The sequence below is a fragment of the Coloeus monedula genome, assembly GCF_965178545.1.
Source record: "Coloeus monedula genome assembly, chromosome: 21".
Classification (NCBI taxonomy): domain Eukaryota; kingdom Metazoa; phylum Chordata; class Aves; order Passeriformes; family Corvidae; genus Coloeus; species Coloeus monedula.
In genome coordinates this window covers 2,384,461-2,407,822 of record NC_138801.1, presented here as the reverse complement: position 1 = coordinate 2,407,822, position 23,362 = coordinate 2,384,461, and the positions used below count along the sequence as shown (strand labels likewise).

Below are 23,362 nucleotides of genomic sequence, written 5' to 3'. Positions count from 1 at the left end.
AAATTCCATGAATTTTAAAATAAAGACATCGTGAGATTTGAACTTTCTTTTGAATCCTCACAAACTGCAGTGCCTAATACCTTCCCTGGCCATTAAGGAGCTGTGCTGGGAAGCAGAGAGAGCTAAGTACTACACTGATAGAGCAGTTAAACACCGTAATGGAATTGTGTTTGGAGAGGCTGCAAAGCCAGGTAGAGAGCCCATACATAAACAAGGCCATTACCAGCCAGGGTAAGTGGTGATAGAATTTCATGAATATCCCCACAAAAAGCTTTGTATATTTATAACAACCTGCAGAGTCGTTTTGAACACAGTCAGGGGCCTTTCAGAGTGGCTCTGGAGTTAAATTGTACAATAGATCTGCATCCCTGCACCGGGATATCGGCTCCAGGCAAAGCTGGATGGGCAAAGGGATCCCTGACTGGGCACCCTCCTGGGGTGCTGTGGGTCCTGAAGCAGTGCTGGCAATTTGGTGGTTACTGCCCACAGAGTCCTTCACCTTCCAACTTAAAACACCCTTTTCAGAAAGGTTTTTAAGCTGATTTTTCTGTTTGCAGGCAGGGGAAGCAGAAGGGCGCTGCTTCCCAGCCGGGATGGGGAAGGGAGCAGGAGGAGAGGCCGCTCCTCTGCTGGCTGACTGGAGAAGTTGCCAAAGGACAAGAGACAGAAGTTTCCACGTCTGAGGAAAAGGAGAAATTAATCTGGGAGCGATCAGACCTGAAAGATTGGGATGGGGCTCTGCAAGAGCTGCACAGAGAAGCCTCCGAGCCCAGGTGGGAGCGGGGGCACAGCTGAGATCCCAAACTGGGGCTGTGGGACACAGACAGGTCCTGCTGCTCCCCGGGGCTGCTCTGCTGCTGATGCTACACCAATCCCACAGCATTCCTGGGACAGCCTGTCCAACACAAGGAGAACATGTGTGTGCTGCCAGAGCCCCAAAACCTCTCCACAAGAAACCCACTCTCTCCACCTCTGCAGCTGGAGAACAGCAAAGCAAACTCGTGAGCGTATTTATCGCTTTAATTTAAATAAATAGCTGCTTTAAACTTAGGAAAACTTTGCTCTGCAGCTCTTGCAAAACCTGAAACCAAGTGATAGGCACAGCTCGGGCACGAGCCGTAATAAAATGCTAATTGCAATTCATAAATTACGTTGGGATGCCTGGGGATGTTGAAGCTCCTGGATGAAGTGTAGCATTCAATTTATCCTGTGCACGCTGCCGACAGTGCTGCCAGCCTCCTTCTTGTCCCCCTGTGTTGTTTTGTCATCTCTGTACTATCACCAATTCATCACAAAGGCAACTGAACTCGCCGATGTCCACCCACCGGGTGACTTTGTCTTCGCTACTCTATGACTTCTAAATTAAATTGTCAAAACACATTAGTGAGAAAAATATCGTGAAGGGGAAGTTCTTTACCCTTTTCTCTCAGCTGAAGAGAGAACGGGTTTGATTTGGAGAAAACATGTCTGCTTCATTATCCCTCCCGTTATCATATTTCTTCCCTCAGAAGCAGCAGGAAAAGAGTCGATACACAAGTCTTGGATGACATGATGGAGCATCCCACAGGAGTTGTCTCGATAAATTCTGAGATTGCCCAGGAAAAGCTGGGGGGGGTGTGTGTAATTTTCACTCTCTTTTATTCCTCCCACTCTCAGACAATTTAAAAGAGATTACGGGGTTTGCTGGTGTGGATTTCCCCAAGCTGGATGTTCCCACTCTGCCAGCACCGGTTGGTTTGGAATCAGCTCCTTGGAGAGAAGAAATGAGCCCAGGAATGGGACTGTGGAGGGCACAGGTCCTGCTCCCACACCTCTGCTCTTTGAATCTCAGAATGGTTTTGGTTGGAAGGGACCTTCAAGCTCATCCTGTTCCACCCCTGCCATGGGCAGGGACACCTCCCACTATCCCAGGGTGCTCCAAGCCCCATCCAACCTGGCCTTGGACACTTCCAGGGACTGGGCCTCCCTGGGCAACCTGTTCCAGGGCCTCCCCACCCTCACAGGGAAAGATTCCTTCCTCATATCCCATCTAACCCTACCCTCTGGCAGTTTGAAGCCATTCCCCCTTGTCCTGGCACCCCATCCCTTGTGAAAATTCTCTTTTCATGTTCCTTGTCAGCTCCCTGGTATTTTGTTTCCTGCAGGAATCAGCACTAATACTGAGCTGCTCTCCCTCTATTTCCCTGCACTAACAGGGGGTGTTTGAGTGTTATGGGCTCTGTGCCCCCTCCCCTGGCTCTGCTGTCCCCCCATAACCGGGGTAGAGCCCAGGCCAAGGTTGGAGAGCAGGGAAGGATCCTGCTGCTGCATGCAACCACGGAAAATAATTCCCCCGGGGATGTGAAACAAGAGGAGCCTTTCCTTGAAGGGAAAGAGCTGTTGATTCCCCCTTTCCTCATTCCCACGTTGGTCTCTGGGCATAATGGATCAGCCATAAAAAGCAAGTAACACATTGTGCACTCATTCTTTTGGCTTCGGACAATAGCAACGTAATAGACACATATTGTTTATTTATTCTGCTGTAGAGCAAGGCAAGGAGGCAGTGCCCAATGTTTAGATGGGGTATTTTTAAATGCTCCCATTCCCTGGGCCCTTATGATGCATTAGCCATCAGTAGTCAAATTGCCTCATATTTGCAATTTTATGGGTTCATTTTATCAAGCACACAGGAGCTGCATTCAAAGCACGGAAATAAAGTATTCCACTTTTGTTAGGCAAGCGCTGCTTCAACGCAAGAGATGGCCAGAAAGCAGAAATCTTTTTTTTTTTCCCCGCCTCAGCTGCAGATTCATCTCCAGATATTGCTTCTCCTTCGCAGCAGCGACTGCTCAGAGCCTCTTGATGGCTGTGGAAGGTCCTGGGCACACCAAGAGCTCCACACCCCTGGATTTATCCCGCTGGGAGATCACCCCCTGCTCCCTGGCTGGTTTAAAAGAATTCCCAGCAAAGCCCTATCCTTGTTGTCCCCAACTCCAGGGCCTCCTTCCCGAGTGAGTCCCAGACTTCAGCTCCCTCCGTGGAGCAGGGAAAAGTTGCAGGGAGCAAAACCGCCGGGATCAGCAGGAAAGATGAGTTCTCGGGGTGGATTTGGTGGCCGGGGAGCTGGTGCTCGGCCCTTCACAAGGACTTGGGGTTCCCCCGTGCCAGCCCCGGGAGCACCCCCGGGCTCCGGGGCCGCGTTTTTGGGAGGGAAGCTCGCGTGGTTATTCCCAGAGGGAGCTGCTGCTGGCCGGGAGTTTGCTGAGCAGGAATTTGCTCCCTCTCGTGGGCTCTGGGGCTGCTGGCTGAGCTCGGCACAGCAGAGAGGGATGGGATTCCTCGGCATGCTGGAAAACGGGATAGGGAACCTCCCGTTTGAGCTCTGGGAGCTTCTGGTGCAGCGTGGAGCAAGGGCAAAGACCCGCAGAGCTGCAGCCTGGGGTTGGGGCTTCGTGCAACAGCGTTCGGCAGCCCCAGATTAACTCTGCTTTCTGTAGGATCGAGTTTGGGCTCCCCAAAGCTCTCAGCTCCCCCTCACACAACCCTTTATCGCCTTTGTTGTCTCTGGGCCTGATTCCACCAGGATTTATTTCTTCCACAGAGCTTCAGCTGCCGTTCAACCAACTGCAACACGGGCATTGCGGGGCTCGCTCTCAGGGATGGACATCCCACCGATTTCTCTTCTTTTCTGAACAAGAACAGCTCCATTTAATAAATCCATAAAACCCAGCAGCTGCAGCGCCCTTTTCTCATTTCAGGTCCCTTTTAATGGCGTATTTAACACTAAAAAACCCCGCAGCGTGTCAGGCTGCGGGAAGGAGCAGGAAAGCAATTCAGAGCATACGGGGTGTGCAGAGCGAGCGTGGCCAGCGCTTTGCAGTGGATTACGGAGGGGTTTTTGTTGTTGTTGACGGGCACAGACAGATCCTGGTGTTACCCGAGGCCCCAATCCCGCAGAATTCCTGTCCAACACAATTGGGACAGATGTGTTTTGGGGCTGTCAAAGCCCCAAAATGCCTCCGCAAGAAACCCACACTTTCAACCTCTGCAGCTGGGAAACAGGAGAGCCACTTCTTGAGCGAATCTATCGCTTTAATTTAAATAAATACGTACTTTAAACTCGCGAAAACTTTGCAACGCTTACTAAACCCGAACCCAAGTGACTGGCGCAGCTCGGGCCCGAGCCGTTGGAAACAACACGGTTTGAACAACACGTAAAAATTTTAATAATCTAAGATAAAAACAAATAACCCCCGTGGGCTGGGAATTGAGTCCCCCGGTGAAGAACGGCAGCGGGCCGGGAACCGGCAGCCCGCGGGCCCCCTCCAACGGCCGGAGGGGGAATGCCCGCTGCCCCCGGCCGCTCCATCCCGCTCCGCTCGGGACAGCAGCATCGCCCCGGTGCCTCCCGGTGTTCCCGGAGTGTCCGCGACCCCCCAGCCGTGCCCGGGCCGCCTCAAGGACTGCCCGAGCCCCGAGGAACGGAACTACAACTCCCGGCATGCACCGGGCAGCGCCGCAGTCCCAGCGCGCACCGGGGCGGGGAGAGACCGCGATCCCACAATGGAGCGGGGCAGCTCCGTATTAACTGCGGCGCAGAGGAGCGGTTGATAAACGGTCTTAAACGTCATTAAGTGTCATTAATCGTTTATGTAAGGTTTATTAAAGATTGAAAACCCTAACTGCCCTCCCAGGGGCGGGCGTGAAGAGGTGTTCCTTCGCCTTCACTTCCGGAGGAGCGCGCCGCGGTAGAACTACATCTCCCTGCATGCGCCGCGGTGTTCAGCATTTCCGTTTCCGGTCGCGGCGGGAGCGCCGCCGTGTCCCCGGAGGGACGGCGGGGCCCGGGCGGTGACACCGGCGGTGACACCGGGCAGGGCCGGGCCGGGCACAGCCACCGCCGCGCTCCCCGCGCCGCCCGGGCCGGGCCGTCGCTCTCCCGGGCCGGGCGGGGTCACCTTCATGGGCGGGCGGGAGCGCGCGGCGCTGCCCGGGGCCTGGTGAGGCGGCGGCGGGGGCGGAGCGGCGGGACCGGGACCGGGGGCGATGTTCGTGCAGGAGGAGAAGATCTTTGCGGGGAAGGTGCTGAGGCTCCATGTGTGCACCATGGAGGGCGCCGAGTGGCTGGAGGAGGTGCCCGAGGACACCACGGTGGAGAAGCTCAAGGAGCGGTGCCTGAAGCACGTAAGGAGCGGGCACCGGGGCCGGGCTGGGCCACCGAGAGCGCCCGCAGATCTGCGGGGCTGGAAACCGGGGATCGGGAGAACGACCGGAGTTAACAGTCCCGGGGAAAGGAAAGCTGTCCCGTGAGGAAAACTGATTTTTTCCAACGCCCTGTAAATGTCTTTAAAAAGAGAAAAAAATAACATTAGCTGAGGTAAACAGGTGGCTTTGTGTCCTGGTTTGCTGTGTCTGCTTTCCCCACCCCGAATTACGTGAAACTGTTCCATACGGAAAGAAAACGCCGTGAGAGTTTCCCTACGGAAAGAAAACGGCGAGTTCAGTGTGTTGGGAAAGGAGGATTTGGGCGGAAATGGCTTTGTAACATTTGGTTAGGGAGTTTGGCGTGTGTTCTGCAGCGGTGTCAGAGATCAGCAGCTCCTGCCCGTGCTGTGGGAGCTGGTGGGTGTGCGTTGGATCACAGCCTGGTTTGTTTCTGTGCCTGAACAAAGAGGGAAGGTGGGAACCGTGGAGGAGAAATGACCTGTTTTGTTAAAATCTTAGTGCAGCCTCACCCTGTGCTGGCACGGGAACAACGGAGGTGTTTTCTGGGGGAGATAAAAGCTCTTCTAATGCTCTCCTCGTGCTTAAAACAATAAGGTCTTGATGCAAGTGGCCAAAGGGTCAATCACTTCTCACTGTGTGCAGGGGAAAACGTGTCCAAAGCTGAGGCACAGGCTGTGGAAGCAGAGCAGGGGAGCACAAGCTCTCTGGTGTGTCAGTGTCAGACCCAGTGGTTTCAGGTTTGAGTTTGGAAGCTCTGCCACAGCTGGGTTTTGCTGTCCTGATTGACAACAGCAGCGTGGTGACCCGTGGCCAGGAGTCTGGGGCCAGCACAGCCTGGCCTGGCAGCTGCACTCCTGACCTGCTGCATTTCTTCCTGAGGGACGTGGAACTGTAGAGCTGGCAAAAGCTGGAGCCTCAACTCCTCCCTGTGGGAGCACAGATCACTAAATCACATTTAATGGTGAGGAGGGTTTGTCTTTATAGTCTTGCAAAGACTTTTTTCCACATAAAACCAGCGCAATAGGAGAAGATGCCTGTAGTTGGTAACCACTTAACTCACGTTTGAGGGGTTAAAGGTTTTATTTCCTGGGTGAAATAAAGGTGCCCAGGTGGCCTTCCAGTACTTGAAGGGAGCTGACAGGAAACAGGGAGAGAGATTATATAACAAGGGATGGAGTGCCAGGACAAGAGGGGATGGCTTTGCACGGACAGAGAGCGGGTTTAGAGACAATTGATAACTCAGAGTGACATTTGATTTCGTTCTCTGCTGCTTTGTGCTCCTGGGGTGGATTTCCATAACCATAATGGATAACAGATAGTTGTATGGAGGGGAAAAATAGACCTGGAAAAATCATGGCTCCTGATCATGGCCTGAATCATGATAACCCCTTGAGATAATTGATGCAGCCACCTCTTCTAAGAGACTGATGATTGTGTTCCTGAACATCTTTGAAATCATTCTCTCAGGAAGCAAAGGGAGATGTTTGTAACAGGTTGGAACTGAAAAAGTGGTCACTTTTCCTTCCATAGTATTCAAATGCTGGCTGGTCTCTGAAGTGCCATTCTTGATGTCTTTATTCCCCCTAAATTTGATATTTTGGGATCTTTTGTTAAAGAAATAAACCCTTCCCACTGGTTTGCCTCTTTACCTGTAACATCATTTGTTTAAACAGATGGTTTAAGCCACCCAAGTTTAATAGGAGGGAGTGTCAGGGCTATTTTCAAATGTTCCTGTTATTAAAAGCAGAAAAAAAAAACCAAAACACCCAAGCTATTTCATAGTTATAAACAAACAAAGCCTTGTGGTTTACCAGGATTCCAAGCTTTGCAAGAGGTGCTTGGCATCACCAGTGGCAAATGTTTGTCACCTGCCAGGCAGAGTAGCCTGCTGGGAACTCCAGAATTAAAAAGAAAAGGTGAGAGTGAGTAAAGGCACTGCTGGTCAGGTGTTTTTTCTATTTCCAGGGCATGTTAAAACGTACAGGTAAGCCAGGTGTTTCGCTCAGCAGCCTCTTTGGTGTATGTAGTGCTCCTATCTGCCCTACTATTCTCTGCAGTTGTTAATGAAGTGGTTGGAAGAACAGGAAATAAGAATCGGTGTCCACAGAACTTTAATTTTTTTGCTTAAACTTTTACCTTATTAGTTTTATGATTAATTACTGCCCACATTTATTACGTGATTGTCCTCACACACTCCTTCATGTGTGCTGGGGAAAAATAGGGTAATAGGTCTGTGTGTCCCACCCCAAACACACCTCCCAGCTGCCCTTTTCAGCTTCTCTTACTCTCAGGGTCTGTAACAGGAATATTCTGAGCTTGTTTGCAGAGATGTTCCACTGACGTACCCAGGCATTTTGGGCACCTGATCAGATCCATTACAGGAGGTTCTCCCAGCTGTTAATGGAGTCTTTGGCCCTGGTTCAGCACTTCATGAGCTGGAGGATTCCTGAGAGGCTCCTGTTAGACAAAGCAGGACTCAGATGTTCTCACCTCAGTCTCAGTGAGGCGTCAGAACCGAGCACAGGTTCAGGTGAGGGACTGGAATCCGTGTTGGAAACAAGTGTGTTTTGTTTGGAAAAACAGCAGGGAGCTGAGCTTTCCATCAGTTGCAGTCAGCAGGAGAGGTGGTGATGAACAGCACTAAATGCTCCATCAAAATTAGGGATTTCAGTGGGATTTCTGGGAATGGCTCTGTTGCATGAAGGAGGAACATTCTCTTGTGCAGATATGGGCAAGTGGAAGTGGCTTGGTAGAAACATTTAGAAGTGTTGTTAAAAGCTGTTTGCTGTGAGCAGAGCAGGCGAGGTCAGTATTAAGTGTCCTGTTTTGTGGTGGGAACAGCGGCAGCAATTTCTGGGGTTTGGTAGGTTGTTATTTCTAATTTTGCCTTTCTGGAATTGCAAGCACTTTGATTTCTTCTTGCACTCAAACAAATTGGAAGCCTCTAGATGCACTGATGTAATAATGTTCCTGAAATCTCTCACTGTGCATCTGGAGCCACTTTGGTGTGAGGAGGAGGCAGCTCAAGGCCTGTGTGAGCACTCTTTTTTTAGGATTTGAACTGATTTCCTAGTGAATTAATTGACATGCAATTTAGAGTTGCAATAAAGGAATGAGCACCAAAAAAAAAATTCCGTTGTATTCTGATTATTTATGGTTGGGAAGAAGAGCTGTGAGCAGAACTTTGGTTCAGCCTTTTCAGCAGGAACCCAGGTTAGGGCTCCAGCAGCCAAATCTCTTGATTTCAGCTTGAAACAATGTGCAGAAACTGCCCAGTTTAAGGTCAGATAAACCAAAATCACTGCTGGCAGTGGCTTGTTTACTCTGAGAGTAAATAATAATTGCTAGGTGAAGCAGGGAGTCCTGTTTGGACACTCCAAATGAGAACATACAGCAACATTACAGCCTCCCCTCCTGCAAAACCCTGCTCCTCTTGGCAGATTTGCATTTTTACTTTGTGATACCAATTGCTGCTCACCAAGAGTGAGGGACCCGAGTGATTTGCTGCAGAATTAATGTAGCAGTGGGTCCTGGAGCATCCTTGCTTTGCTCCAAGTCTCCAAGGCTCCCAGCTTTTAGTGTGAGAGAGGTGTCCTGAGAAAGCACAAATCCACTCACACAGGCACAAATCAAACATAATTTTCTTGAATAAAATGCTTTATGTGCACTGACCTCTGGCTTAAGCTGTTGAGAAGCCAGGAAATGATGCACAGTTTGTATGTGGAGAATCCTGAGTGCCAAGTTTGTGTTTTGTGATCTGCAGTATTATTGTCTCCTGCAGTGTGTTCCTGGGAGCTTGGAGGATCCCAAAACTGTGACACATCATAAGCTGATCCATGCTACTTCTGAGAAGGTGCTGACAGACACAAAAACAGTGTTGGAGGAAAACATTCAGGACAGAGGTGAGATTGTCTGGGTTTGAATTCTGTCAGCCTGGAAGCAGGAGGTTGGGTTTCGTTTGGCAAATTCCAAACAGTAACATTTTAAAGATTTACTCTCTGCTTTGACATAGGAAGCTAAATAAATGCCACAGTGGAGCTAACACAGAATTCACCTCCAGGAGCAGTTGAGTTTGTGGGGTATCTCAGAGCAGCTGCTCTCCCAGGCTCTCTAACCTGTGGCAGTGTCCTTCTCTCGCAGATGTGTTGCTGCTGATCAAGAAGCGCGCGCCGGCGCTGCTGCCCAAGATGGCAGATGTGGTGGCAGAGGAGAAGGTGAGTCCGAGACACTTCTGATTAACTTCTGCTTTATCGTTGTTATGTGGAAGGGTTACTGTGATGTGCTCTCCTTGGAGAGGCAGATGCTGCCAGTTAAATTCCAGAGGAATTACTTCCTCTTTTTTTCCCAACGTAGAGGAAGCTGATTTTACGTTTTTAACTGTTGTTCTGAGGACATCTGCCTTAAAATAAGACACACAGATACACTCTGTGGAAATGTTACAGATTTCATCTTTGAACAAATGTCTAATAATTAAAATACATTTCAGCAAGTGCCTTGGTTTGTTTGAAAACCCAAAGAAATATGTTGGCTTGCTGCCAGGTTGTCTTCTGCCTTTAGCTCTGTGTGACTTGTCACCCTCTAACCCTGAAATGTTGCCCCTTACTGTTTTACTTTGTTTTATTGGAATTGTTCCTGAGGTCAGGATGGTGTTTATGCACCAGTGGTACTGCAGTTGATGTATCACATAAACTCAGAGGCCTCCAAGTTCTCTGGGATACATCACTGTCCCTCTTTATGCTGGAATTCCCCTGCATGTTTGGGTGTAAGGACTGAGAGTGGGGCAGCCCAACAGGCCCAGTTCAGTCCTGTAATTGCAGGATACTCCTGGAGCTGTTAATCCATGGCATTACAAGTGACAGAGCACTGCTTGGTGTCTTGGGGAGGAACGTGAAACTCTCTGCTGTGTTCTCTGTCCTGTGGCTGATGGGTTATGAAACCTGCTCCTGTTCCCTTCCCTGCAGAGGAAGCAGGAGCAGAAGGCTCCTGACAAGGATGCCATCCTCAAAGCCACTGCCAACCTGCCCGCCCGCAGCGTGGACCGCACCGTGACCCACCACAACATGAGGGATGTAAGTACTGCATCTATTTGAACCCACACACCAATACCCAAACAGGCTTATATATATATATATATATATATATATATATATATATATATTTATAGAAGCTTTTCTCTTACCTGTGAATGCAGTTCTGTTTTCGTTATAGGAGAAATTCAGGTGTCTGTAATGTACATTAAATAGCTTAAGGTTTAGACACAGCTTATGCTGTTTAGTGATAATAAAATACTGTCCTAAACTATGATTTTAAATGTTTTGTTTGTGCTTGGAAAAGCTTCAGAGCACATTCAGGATTTGTGGCAGATGTGAAGTTGGGGGGGTTTATTTCTTCAGTCTTAAATAGTTCAGGGGGTTGCAGTGGGTTTTTTCCCTTCCTTGACTGCTGCTGGGTGTGGTAGAAATAAAAGGACCTTTCTGCCCAGGAGCTTTTGCTTCTGTGTAACGCTCCACAGGAAGGTCCCAGACCTCCTGAGAGACTAAACAATGAAAATAAAGCCCTAATAAAGCAACCCTGTGTACAGAGGGCCAGGCTGCTGCTGTGTTGCTAACAATAGATATATTAAGATTCACTGATGGCTGGTAACTTCTCTGTCTAAATGTTTTGACAGTTTCCTTTCTTGCAGTTCCAGACAGAGCTCCGGAAGATTTTAGTGTCTCTCATAGAAGTTGCACAGAAATTGCTAGCACTGAACCCAGATGCAGTTGAACTATTTAAGAAGGCAAATGGTATGAACATATCTTTAGAGTTGCTAATTCAATCCTGGGAATTTGTTTCTGGAGCATAGGAGTGGGCTCAGAGTGAAGTTCAGACACTGATGTGGCAGCAAAGCTGCTGAAAACTTTGTGGCAAAAGTTGCACCTTGTGGATGAAAGTCATGGACATAAAAGGTCCCTTTGGGATGGGTGAGAAGTTCCATTTAAAAATTATTAGTGGGGCTGGTAAAGAATAGCTGAAAATGCACAAGGAGGTAGTAAAATGAGGAGAAACTCTGGCTCTTGATCGGGTTGGTGGGAAATGCTCATCCTTGAGATCTGCTACGGCCAGATCCAACTTAATTTCTAGAGAAATGATTAACGGATCTTCAGTGAATCTCATATATTTAATTGTGTGGAAATCCCATGGTCATGTGAGAGTTTGTGGCCTTTTGTTTGAGATCTTGAACACATCTGGGCAAAGTCTTTGTCCTGGAAGAATCAATCTGAGCCGGATCGAGCTGAGTGCAGCAAATTACATGATGAGGTGGCAAACTGGGGGCAGAAACAAAAGGAGGGATGGGAGAGAGAATGGGGGATGAAGTTAACACATGCCATTCCATTGACACAGGGGTTTGTATGAGCCTGGAGTGAATCTGAGCACTGTTTTGTTTGTGTGTGTGCAGCCATGCTGGATGAGGATGAGGAGGACAGGGTGGATGAGATCGCGCTGCGCCAGCTCACCGAGATGGGCTTCCCAGAGAGCAGAGCTGTCAAAGCCCTCCGGCTGAACCAGTGAGTGTTGCAGCACCTGCCTGGTCCCTACTGCTTGTGCTTTAACACAATTTTGCATCTTTTTTGTTTCCTTATATGGGTCACCTAAATGGAGGTTGGAGAAAGTATTAACTCCAAGAAGTGCTGCCTCAGGCCGAGTGCAGGTGGCACAGGGAAGGGGGGATCGGTGCTGGATGTGCTCTGCAAGGTCTGTGGGTATTCAGCTTTTAAAGTCAGATTTTACAGAGGAAAAGGCAAACTTAGCCCATCCACCCTGGCCTTTCAGCTGTAGAAATATACTTGGTGCTGATCTTTAAAAATTCCAAGAATACTGTGAAGTCCAGAGTGCAGGAAAATAGGAGGTTACATTGTTCTTCTCATGCCCCAAGAACAGCCAGCTGTACTGCCTCCCTCCTCAGAGGGGTTTGTTAGGCCATTCTGGAAGAATGTCGGTGATAGAGTCCACAACATATTCCAGTGACACTTTTCCAGTATTGCAGGAAGACTTTCTCCCCTCTTGTCCTGCAGCTTTCATGTGGTAACAGAAAAGCCAAATAGGCAAAGGCTTTCCCTTCCATGAACATGTAACAATTCCTGTGTGTCCCATGGAATTACACATTCATTGCACTATTGTTATCTGTGCTTTTCCCTTTCTACCTGTTGGGAAGAGGTGTTGGGAGCTCTGAGGATCCTTTTGCTGGAGCAGTTACACTGCACAGCAAGTGATGCTGGCACACCATGGTGTTCTGCTGCCTCTCCCTCAGGAACAGAGCTGTTGACACCTGAGATGTGGTTCCAGTGTAAATTAGGAACGTGCTATGTTGGCAGTTCTGTCCACAATTTCAAACAGCCACTGCTTCTTTGGGAAACAACGCAGATGCTGCAGAGAGTGAGGTGACTGCCTCAGAAATGCCTTCTAAAATCTGGGTTGCAGGTCCAAGTTGGACTTGGATCCTCTCTTTTCGCAGCTTCAGAGAAGATTGTGGATGCCCAGAGAATCGAGGTGCTCTGACATTAGCTCCAAAACTTTATTTATGAGTTTTCAGGTACTAATTAACCTGCAGGTGCATCCACCATGAGAATAAATGAATGTATGTGGAGCTGTCACATCTGAGTGTCTCATCCCGGTGTTCCCGCGTTTTCCAGCATGTCGGTGACCCAGGCCATGGAGTGGTTGATAGAACACGCTGATGACCCTTCTGTGGATGCTCCTCTGCCAGGTCAGACTCCTGCAGAAGCCCCAGCTGAAGGTGCTGCCTCCTCTGCTGAGGCAGCTGCGGGCCCCAGCTCGGAGGAGGGCGGGGAAGAGGCCAAGGATGAGCTGACGGAAATATTCAAGAAGATCCGGAGGAAAAGAGAGTTTCGTCCAGACCCACGGGTAGGTGCTGCTTATCCCCTGTGGAACTGATGGCATTGGGAGGGATTTTGTGGGCACCATGAAATCCAAATAAAGGTTTAGTTAATAAGTGAAATGGGACCTGTGGGTAGATGGATATTGGGCTGGCTTGGCAGTATTTCAGTGGAGGTGTTCAGGGAGTGTATAAATTCAGGGATATTGCCTCAGGAATGCATTGCTGTCTGGGATAGCAGGATCTCCATGACTGGCACTGTTACTTCTGCACCTGGAAACTCTGAGAGGACTGAAGTGAGCTCCAGACCCCTGGCATTGTTGTTTTCACTGCAGCCTGGGAGGGAAGGGTGGCAGGACAGGAGCAGATCCTCTGGCTCTAGAAAAGGCTGGATGGGGCTCAGAAAAACCTGGACTAGTGGAAAGTGTCCCTGCTCCTGGCAGGGAGTTGGAACTGGACGATCTCTAAGGTCCCTTCCAAGCCAAACCATTCCATGATTCTGTGGAAATGACAGAACATTATTGTTTTAGGGAACAAGGACGAGTACCACCAGCAGATTGAAGTCTTGCAGTGAACACAGAAGTTGCCTTTTTTTTGGATCTGCAGTGGGAATGTGTTGTTCTCCCAATGGGAACACACCAGGAGGGGCTCTGCAACATCTGGCACCTTGGGTTTATAGCTAGCTGTTCTGAGATTTGGGTTAAGAGCTGCAAATGCATTTGATGGCCTGGGTGCGATTTCTAAACAATGAAACATTCTCATACTAATATCTGGGTGTGTTTGTCTGAATACATCACACTCACCAGCAGTATAATAAGCCTGGGAAGTGAAATTAGATGGGGTGAATAGAACCACAAATGCACATCAGGGTTGATCTGCCAGTGAGATGTGAACAAGAGCTTTGTGACAGGAGAGTTCCCAAATGAGGTGTTTTTCCTCACTTTCCTTCTCTTTTCTACCCCAACTATACTTGCTCTTTGCCTTTGCCTTGCATTCAGCTTCCGGTGTTGAGGTAGGAACCACCTTCACTCCCAAGATTTATTCTTCTTCCATGATAAAGACACTTTTGATATAGAATATTTGAAAACTTTGTCAATAAAATTGCTGAGTGCTCTGCAAACGGAAACTATGAGGGGTTTTACCCCACGTATTGCTCTGGGATATGATTGCTCTCATTTCTGTTCTAAGTGTAACATTCAGCTGTGGGATTCTGCTCTAGGCTGTCATTGCCCTGATGGAGATGGGATTTGATGAAAAGGAAGTGGTGGATGCACTCAGAGTGAACAACAACCAGCAAAACGCAGCCGTGAGTACAGCGTCCTTCCCGCTCCTTGCTGCTCCAAGGGTCTGTCCCACTGATGCTTTCATCCTTGAACTGGATCATGTTTTGATCTGCCATGAAGTCAGCCCTTACTGGAGATTCAGGAGCACAAATTCTGTGCCTCTTTCAGATTGGATACACGGCTGGAATAGAAAGGGTTTGGGCTCCTCAGAGGAGCTCAGGGTCCGTGAGATTGAGGCTGGGTTTTCAAAAAGCTGTTGAGAAACTCCCTCACCACAGTCTGCAAAAGAGATTGTGCTATCATGAGAAAGGAAAAGGTATTCCCAAGAATATCTGGTTTAGGACAGGAATAAATGATCCAGGGTACAGTCAAACCATGCAGTGTGTAAATTAGCATTTGGCAGCAATGCTTCCACCGTTTCTGGAATCAGAAAACAGGAAGTTTTTCCAAGATTGATTAGTCCCCTGCTGTATGTTAAGGAAAATTTTGTGGACACAGCTGACAGCCAGTGAATCCTCTCTTCAGTATCCAGTGCTGGCTGCTGTTGGAGAGAGGATATTGGGCTGGATGGTACAAATGAATGTGTGAAAGGAAATGTACAGCTCAGGCTTTAACCGGGAGAGGGAGAAGTATTTTTAAAATGCCACATTAGCAATGTGAGTAGAGACACTTTGGTTCTAATGACATCTGATGTGCCTGATGATTTCTTTCAGTGTGAGTGGCTGCTGGGAGACAGAAAACCTTCTCCAGAGGACTTAGATAAGGGCATTGACACCAACAGCCCTCTCTTCCAAGCCATCTTAGAAAACCCAGTGGTACAATTAGGGCTCACCAACCCTAAAACTCTACTAGGTAAGTGTGCAGCAGGAACCCACACAGGAGATGTGGATTTGCCAGGAAGTCAAAGGAGAAGCTGGGTGGTGACAGCCCCCTTTGGGGGATAGGGGCAGCTCTGGAGCCTTTTCCTCACTTGCAGCAGCTGTGCTGTTAGTTTGCTTCATCCTGCAGCTCAGCTGAACCCAGAGCAGACCTTGGGGCTGTCCCAGAAATTATTCTAATTCCCCAGGATTACACTTGCTGAACTCAGAACTTTAATAGCTGCTGGCTGCAATGCTTTTGTGGATTTAGGAGACCTTTTGTGTGCTCCCTTTGGCCATGAGGGGAAAAATCAGGAATGTCTGTCTAGAACTCTGATTATTTCACAGAAAAAACAAGGCAGTCTCCTGCTGTGCAGCTCCCTGTGTGTGAGGCCTGCTCACTGAGACAGAAGGGAACTTGTGGAAAAGTGTCCAAACAAGAAGGCTGAGCTAAGGCTTTGCCTATCAAAATGGAGATAAAATGGGAAAACACCCTTCCCCTTGCTTGGGTTTCAGCTCTGTGGTAAAGTCTGTGTGCTCGTGGTCAGAAAGGCTGTGGGCACAGTGTGTACCCAGCTGAGGAGCCTCACAGAGCCTCACATCCCTGAGGAATTGCTCTTTTTGACAACACAGAACAATGACTGGCTCTGTCATGTAGATAAAACGTTCTGCATTTAATCTTTGGCTTCAAAACTTATTTGAAGCAATGCTTTTAAATAAAGGCTGTGTGCACAGCTTATTCAAGAGGACCTTTAAAAATACCACTTTAAATGTAATTAGGAGAGTTTGCAAGCCTTTAAATAATTCAAGAGCAGAACCTTCCCACTCTTGATTTCTGAACAAATGGTCTCTTCATTTCCAACAGGGGTTCCACACTGCAGCTCAGAATATAAATAGAAAATGAAATGCCATTATAGGAGCTTGTGGAGCTTGGATGAACATCAGAGAATATATTCATAATGATACATCTGCAAATTGCTTATGTCACAGGTTTTAATAATGAGGTTTTGCATTTGATGAGTTCCTTACAGAATATCTATAAATCTTTAGTTTTAAGCTTGTGAGTCTGCATAAAAGAAAATAGTTCAAGTGCTGAAAGGGGAGATCTGGATTTTATTTTGGGCTTTCCTGGAGGCAAGTTGCATGACCTTGAGCAAGGTATTAATGAGGAGCCTTTCAGAGGTGCTGGGCACTTCCAGCTCCCACTAATGGCACTTGAGCTTTGTGCACTGACACTCCTGGGAAAATTAGTGCTGACCTTGGACCAGGCTCTTACAACACTGACATTTTGGTGACTGTGCAGCTGCTTTTTTTGTCCCATTCTGTGATGACTGGCTTCAAATGTCCAGGAGCCCAGCTCAAAGGGCTTAAATCAGTGCCTGGCCCATTCCTCTGCCAGATTTGCAGCTTGGCTCTTGCAGTGCCTGTCTGGTTCCTTCAGCATGAGTAGAAGAGTCAAAACTAGATGAAATAAAACAACAAAAAAAAAAGCAAACAAGCAGCAAAGCTTCTTGTAAAGACAGAAAGAATATTAATTAAATATTTGGACCACTTTCCCTGTTCAGAAGTTGTAGTTTTTCAGCACGCCCAACCTTTCCCCTTCTGCCTCTCTGACATCCCCTACTCTCCAGACACCAGGAAGGAGGAACAAGGTGCTGCTTCCCTGGTGGCTCCAGGGGCCTCTATGAAGAGATAAAAGTGCTGAGATTTGGAGGCTTAAGGGGCTACACTTGTGCTGGCTCTGGGCAGCCTTTGGCACATCTGCTGCTGCTTCTGCTGGCTTGATTTCCTCTCCAGAGGAGCCATGGAGCAGGCAAAGGGCAGCACAGGGAACAGGCACGGGGTGACTGTGCTTTCCATGAACTGTCTTGGTTAAGTACGAAGGAAGAAAAGGATACTGGTGCAGGAAATCCAGGCTGGGATGTGGAAAAAGCTTTGATCAGAGGAGTGGAGCTGCAGGAGAGCATTCAGGAATGGATGGATGGATGGATTTCATGATCCTGGAGACTGAGGCTAGGACACATTTGTTAAGGTTTTACCTTTTCAACCCCATGTCCTTGAGGTTTCATGGGCTGGCCCATAATCCAGGCTGAGTATTTAATCACTGTCTGCAGTGAATTTAATGCTGAGGAAAGCACAAAGCCTGTGGCATCATCCGAGGCTGGGAACCCTTGAACACACGTGCATTCCCACATTTCTGGGCACTGCCTTTGAGCTGTAGCTATTTCTCACTGTCCTGCTGCTGAAACCTCCCAGACATTGAAGGACTAATTGTTGCAATCCCTGTTTCTTGGCAGCCTTCGAGGATATGCTTGAAAACCCCTTGAACAGCACTCAGTGGATGAACGATCCCGAAACGGGGCCGGTGATGTTACAGATCTCCCGAATCTTCCAGACGCTGAATCGCACGTAGAGGGAACTGCCAGTGCACTGTGCCACTTCCCCCTGCCCCTCACTCCCCCTCCACCTCCACGGGAGGGTGCCTGGATGGTTGGGAGGGGGTGGATGGAAGGGAGGGAAGGGGGGAGATCCTGGCTGGAGGGGTCTCTCTCACGAGAGCTTTCGTAGTTACGGCCAACAGGAGTGAGTTGCCTTGTGGATTTAGTGTTAGTGGAAGAGGTTTGAGGACTTGTTTATGTTTTCAGGTATTAGGTTTAAAATAAAGTATATATATATAAAAAAAATAGGAAAAAGGTTTTGTGAAAACGCTTAAGAATCTGATTGTTGGAAAGAACTATTGCTCGTTCAAAAGGCCTGTGACAGTTTTCTGGCCAGTTTTGCTAGGATCTGGCTGGTGTTTACAAAAGGTCACTGACCACTAGCATAGGATGTAAATCATCTCCATACAGTATTAATTTATGGCTCTTATCCAATTGCAAAACTGCTTTTTTTTAAAAAAAAAAATTGATTCTTAGGAAATGTTTTTTAAAAACCCAAATCTTGGGAGAGCAAGCACATTTCTATCCAAGCTTGTTTATCTGGCTTTCTAATTTAAGCAGAATCATTCAGAGACGGAATTCTAATAAATAACATTACTTTTTCCTATTTATTTGCTGCATTAGTGTTGTTGCAGTCCCACAGGGCTTGTACTTGCAGGAGGTTCTCTGTCAGGTACCATACAGGTGCAGGATCTCTTTCACCACAGAATTCACCACATCAAGACTTGAATTCCCGAGTGGCTGCAATTCCTAAGCTCATAACTCTGCCATATCCCATTGCAAGGAGGGATATGTTCACACAGTGGTTTTTCTCCCATTTTTATGTGCACCGTTTTGGAAAGGGGCTCGTGGGGGTTTTATTCTGTTTACAAAAAAAAGCAGCTGAATTGCATGGGGAGGGGGTTGCTGGTGATCTGTAAAGCAGCAGAACCACACAGGTTTTTATCTTGTTTAAGGTATTTAAAGCACGCTTGAAATTGCTATCTTTCAGTTAGAAGTGGGTTTTCTTCATCCTTATTTTTATCATGGTCATACCAAGACTGTCAGGTTGGGTCTTTCCTATTTTGCCAGAAGACTGGCTTGAGATTTCAGAGAGGATTTCTGAGCTATTAAGAACAGAACTCACTGTGAATATCCAGCTGGTGTTTGTGACTGGGCTCTGCAGGTGTTACTTTTTTAGCAGTCTGCTAAAAAAAGGGGGTTATTTTCAACTCAGTGAAAATAATGTGATGTGATTGACATCTGTCATCATCCCTGCCATGCCCTGTGCTTCACAGCCCTGCAGGAAAGGCAGAAGAGGCAAATCTTGCAGAGAAGCCAGGTGGAGACCCTGTCCTTAACCAGCACAAAGGTGTCCTGTCAAACAGGGAGATCCTGAGCAGCTCTGCAAGTCACCTCTTTAGGTGTGGGAGGGATTTATGTGCAGTTGGAGTTTTTTTAAACAAAAATGCAGCAAGATGCAATCTGAAACCCTACAACAAGTTTTGGCCTGAACTTGGCATCTGCTCTGTGCTGTTATGCAGCTGAGGCACTGAAGTTGCCAATTTCTCATAATTAATATGAAGGGTGGGGAAATCAAAGCAGCCTGAGATTTTATCTTGTCTTACTATCCCAGGATTCTTTTTTTAAATTTTATTTTGTAATTTCATATTAAGCTTTACAGTTGATGACTGCTGAAATATTTACTTCTACATTTAGAAATTCCAAGCTTTATAGAGATGATGCTTCTGTTCAAATTGGACAGTAAAACCATTTTTGTGGGCTCTTACTAAGAATAGACTGACAACATGACATGAAATTATAACCTTGTCCTGTAACTAAAGCCAGGAGCCTGATCCTGCACTCCAGTGAGCTCAGCACAGCTCCTCATGAGTAGCTGTGACTGAATGTTGTGGTCTTATGAAAGATTTTGATTATTTTACCCATTTTTCTTGCTTACTCCTGAAGCTTTTTGCTTATAATAATACCAGAAGACTCTTCTACTTGAAGTTCTTAATGTCAGAGATAAATGTCCTTCTCTACAGTCAGGATTCTGGTTAATGTACCTTTTAATGAGTGTTTTTAGAAGGCAAAGTTGGAAAAAACTACCCTGTAGTTTGGTGGGAGGTTTTTTGGCTTCTGAATGGATAAGGAGAGGTTCAGACTTAGCAAACAGATCCTTTGGTGCAGTTATGGCCCTTTAAAGAAGGTAAGGGCTTGGGAAATGCTGGGTTTGATTTCAGGAGTGGATGGTGGAGTGGCTGTGGAGCTCAGAGGGATAAAAGTGCTCAGAGCTGCCTCTCTTGGAATGCCAGGACCCCTCAGTGCCACTGAACTGGTTATAAAGTGCAGGGGAAAGCAGCAGCAAAACAAATTATTCCTATGTAATAGAAGGTGAGAATGCCCAGGTTCAGCAGCAGCAGTAAGGAGACCGTAGGGATAAAGGAATTCTGCATCTTTAGGATGCTGGGAGGCTTGAGGAGATGTGGTTATTTCTGGATTTTGTTGTTCCAGAGCTCAACACTTCCACAGCTCATGTGTTGTTTGGGATGGCTTGAGCAGAGCCCTGCTTGGCTTGTGAGAACTGAAGTTTGCAGTTGCCAAAAGCTGCAGGAGACCAGGATTTAGGAAGTTTGGTGTTTGCAGCAAGGCCCAGGAGTTGATTTAAACCCACCAAAAACTACCCTGAGGTTGAAGGGATTGATCAAGACATCTGTGGTGCTGGGGTGTGAATTACACCAGGGGCTGTGTCCCATCACCCCAGGGGTGGGATTGCTGCTTTATCCCTGAAAATGCAGAGGGGAGTTGAGTCCATTGTGCTGGAAAAGGCACAGATTGGCCCAGTTTTTAGACAACCTACAAAAACTGAAATGTCACCACTCAGGAGTTGGAATGTGCAGCCACCAGGCACAAGGAATGTGTATGGCTTTGCCTGGTGAGGAACTGTCCTGTTCCCTGGGGGATCTGCTCTGAGGACCAGTGAGAGATCCCTGGACACATGGGACAGATTTTTGTTCAGTAAAACCAGCAGGTTTTGTGAGGAAGAACTGCTCACAGCAGTGAGGATTTACTTGTGCTTGCACCTCGGGTGCTCAAGTTCAAACTAGCAGAGACATGTCAGAGTTAATTTTCTCTTACCATGGTCAAGGGAATATTTGGAAGCCTGTGAGATGGAGCAGGAAAGGGATGGGGTGGTAGGTGACTAATAGTGTGATTCTTACAGTTCCTGCTCTTTGCCCCGTTGGTAGCCAGACAATCTCATACCTTTTGATGTTGCAGGCCTCTTGCAAGTAGCCAGCTATTTATTTAAATGTATCTAACTTAAAACTGTGTTATCAAAACACTGATATTTTTAATGGAAATGTACTATATGGAAGTTTGTTCTCAGGGCTTCGTATTTATACTCTCTTTTTAGGGGGATGCATTTAAAGGGATGTGTTTGGGAAAAAGGCCAGTGGCTACTTTACAGCTTGGACCTTGATTATCTTGACCTGTGAGCCTGAGCTAGTGTAACTCTCCTGCTGAACCTCTCTCCCTGGTCCAGCCCAAAGAATCTGCCATTCCTCCTCTTCTGGTGAGCAGTGACATTGAGTCTTCCTTTAGGATTGCTGCATCCCTCCTTGGAAATGGTCACACGGGATCACCCGGCTGGGTCAGGGCTCGCCGGGCTTTGCACCATTTCCAGGACGTTTTGTGTTCTCCATGCAGCTGGAAAATTGACTTGCATGGTTCCCAAAGCAGCCATCAGGGCATTCCTCCTCTGGGAAGGTGTGAGGTTCTCTCCTGCACGAGTTCCAAGACCTCCAGCTCGTGGCTTCTTCTTGGCAGCCCCTGTTACAGACCTGTCCCAAAAACCTTGACCCTCCTTTCTTTCCTCCTCTCCTGGAACCAAACTTGCATTTCAGAGATTGATTTTCATATCCAAGCAACTCTTTAGTGGTTATTGAAATCCTTTTTAGTTAGGACTGTTACAATTACTTTTTTTAGGCATTGTGATCCGTGGGCTGAGGATCTTTTAATGTATTTTGGAAGGTGTTGAAATAAGCATCGCACCAAACGAATGTATAGCGACACTGTCAGCAAACGTTGCCTGTGGGAGAGGCACAGGTTGCTGTGATCTCTGCTCCAGTGGCAATTTTCCCAAAGTCTTGTGCACAGGATAGCCAGTGTTTCATCCAAAGTAACCACCCTGGTTTTCTACTTTTAATAATAAATACCATTTTTATTAACAAACAAAACAGCAGCACTTCCAGCTGGTATTTCCATCCGACTGAGAGTCCTGGAGCTTTGGGGCTGGAGGTCCTGCCTGTATCCCCCTCTCTGGGACAGTTCCTCCTCAGAAGGATTTGTGCTGGCTGTGGCAGGGCAGTGTGGGGCAATCCCCACCTCCCTGCATGGGATGTTACGTCCACGTGAATGTTCTCACCTCCATCCCCGCATCCAGGTGTAGCAAAAGGGGTTTTTTAAGGACCTCTTGCCCTAGATTTGAAGATCTTCAATGCAGATCCTGTTTGCAGCATGTGAACTTCAGTAAATGTAAATGCATTAAATTCTTACTGAATTTGGGTATAGTTTTATATCGTGCTCTGGGGAGAGGGAGGAAATTGGATCACGTTTTAAATGAAGCCCCACAAACCCAAGTGTCTCTGTTGCAGCAGGTAACAGAGGCCTGTAGAGATTTTTAATTTGCATATTTTTATCATGGCTTAATGAACTGTACACGAATGTGATTTGCTACCCAGCACTTCCCACGAGGCAGCACCAGTAAAATTACATTGCAAGGTACTGACTTCACATTTTTTCATTTCACCTGTGTATACAACAATTAGGTACCGCATAGGATAACTTTGATCTGGCTCTGATGCCGGTGTGTGGCATGCACAGCTCTTCCTAAGGTGTAACATTACTTTCTGAAGCTTAAACTAGGGCAGACGTCCCTGAGCCTGTGGAATTCGGGATTCATTCTGGCCACGCTCGCGTGGGTCGCTGACCTCTCCCTGAGCAGGAAAACCAGCAGGATTTGTTCCCTGCAGAAGGCCTCCAGGCCAAGAGCAAGGAATGCTGCTAATTTGTGATCATTTTAAGCAGTTGCTGTTGTGTTCTGAAATATATTCCTGGAAGTTAGGGAGGTGTTGGCAAAGCCAGACCTGTTCAGGCTGGAATCTTGTGTGTGTGGAGATGTGGAGCCCACGGCCGGGGCTGGAATGAATGCTGAGGCTTTAAACCTGCTCACACATCACCCCAGACACTGATGTTGTGTGTGCTGTACATTTATAATATATCTTCAAAATAAAGTTTTTTGATTTATTACAAGGTGTTCGGAACCATCATTTGCAGGAGCAGCAAAGGTTTATGGATCCCTGGTTTTCAGTGTTCCTTGTACCTGCAGGTTGCTGGAATTGTTTCTCAGAAAGTGGGGTGTTTTGAGAGCTGGTCACAGAGTTTGTGCAGGAAATCCTGGTTCAGCAGCTGGTTTTGCACCTGCAAGTTATTTCTCTATTTTGCACTTGGGGAGATTCATGCAAGGGCTTTGTGAAACACGATCTGGTGATCCCCTGGGATGTTGCGATGCCATTGAAGAGGGATTTATCTTGACAGTTGTTGACTGACAAATTGAAGTCTTTTCTTTCCCAACAAGGGAACCCTCATTAAGGAAAACAGCCCCAGCAAGCAGCAGCTGGTGGGATGCAGCAAATTGCATGTGACGTAACCAAAATTCCCATC

General features: G+C 47.5%; 1 protein-coding gene across 2 annotated transcripts; it reads left to right on the top strand.

The window, feature by feature from the left end:
- The first annotated feature begins 4,779 nt into the window (after positions 1-4,779).
- UBAC1 (UBA domain containing 1) lies at positions 4,780-22,951 on the top strand. 2 transcript variants are annotated; one of them, XM_082295067.1, is made up of 10 exons: positions 4,780-5,163; positions 8,987-9,107; positions 9,346-9,419; positions 10,167-10,274; positions 10,889-10,991; positions 11,645-11,753; positions 12,879-13,110; positions 14,301-14,387; positions 15,078-15,216; positions 17,519-22,951. In XM_082295067.1, the coding sequence occupies exons 1-10, from the start codon at positions 5,026-5,028 to the stop codon at positions 17,632-17,634; spliced, it is 1,227 nt and encodes a 408-aa protein (XP_082151193.1). In that variant the 5' UTR covers positions 4,780-5,025; the 3' UTR covers positions 17,635-22,951. The 2 variants fall into 2 exon arrangements, with proteins under 2 accessions (XP_082151193.1, XP_082151192.1); XM_082295066.1 differs by having other exon boundaries at positions 10,874-10,991.
- Positions 22,952-23,362: the final 411 nt, after the last annotated feature.

What these genes read in the sequence shown, in the direction of transcription:
- UBAC1 (XM_082295066.1), top strand. Translation starts at nt 5,026, where the DNA reads ATGTTCGTGCAGGAGGAGAAGATCTTTGCGGGGAAGGTGCTGAGGCTC. An exon ending in ACTATTTAAGAAGGCAAATG is followed by an intron (nt 10,992 to 11,644) that starts GTATGAACATAT and finishes GTGTGTGTGCAG; the next exon opens with CCATGCTGGATGAGGATGAG. An exon ending in ACAACCAGCAAAACGCAGCC is followed by an intron (nt 14,388 to 15,077) that starts GTGAGTACAGCG and finishes GATTTCTTTCAG; the next exon opens with TGTGAGTGGCTGCTGGGAGA.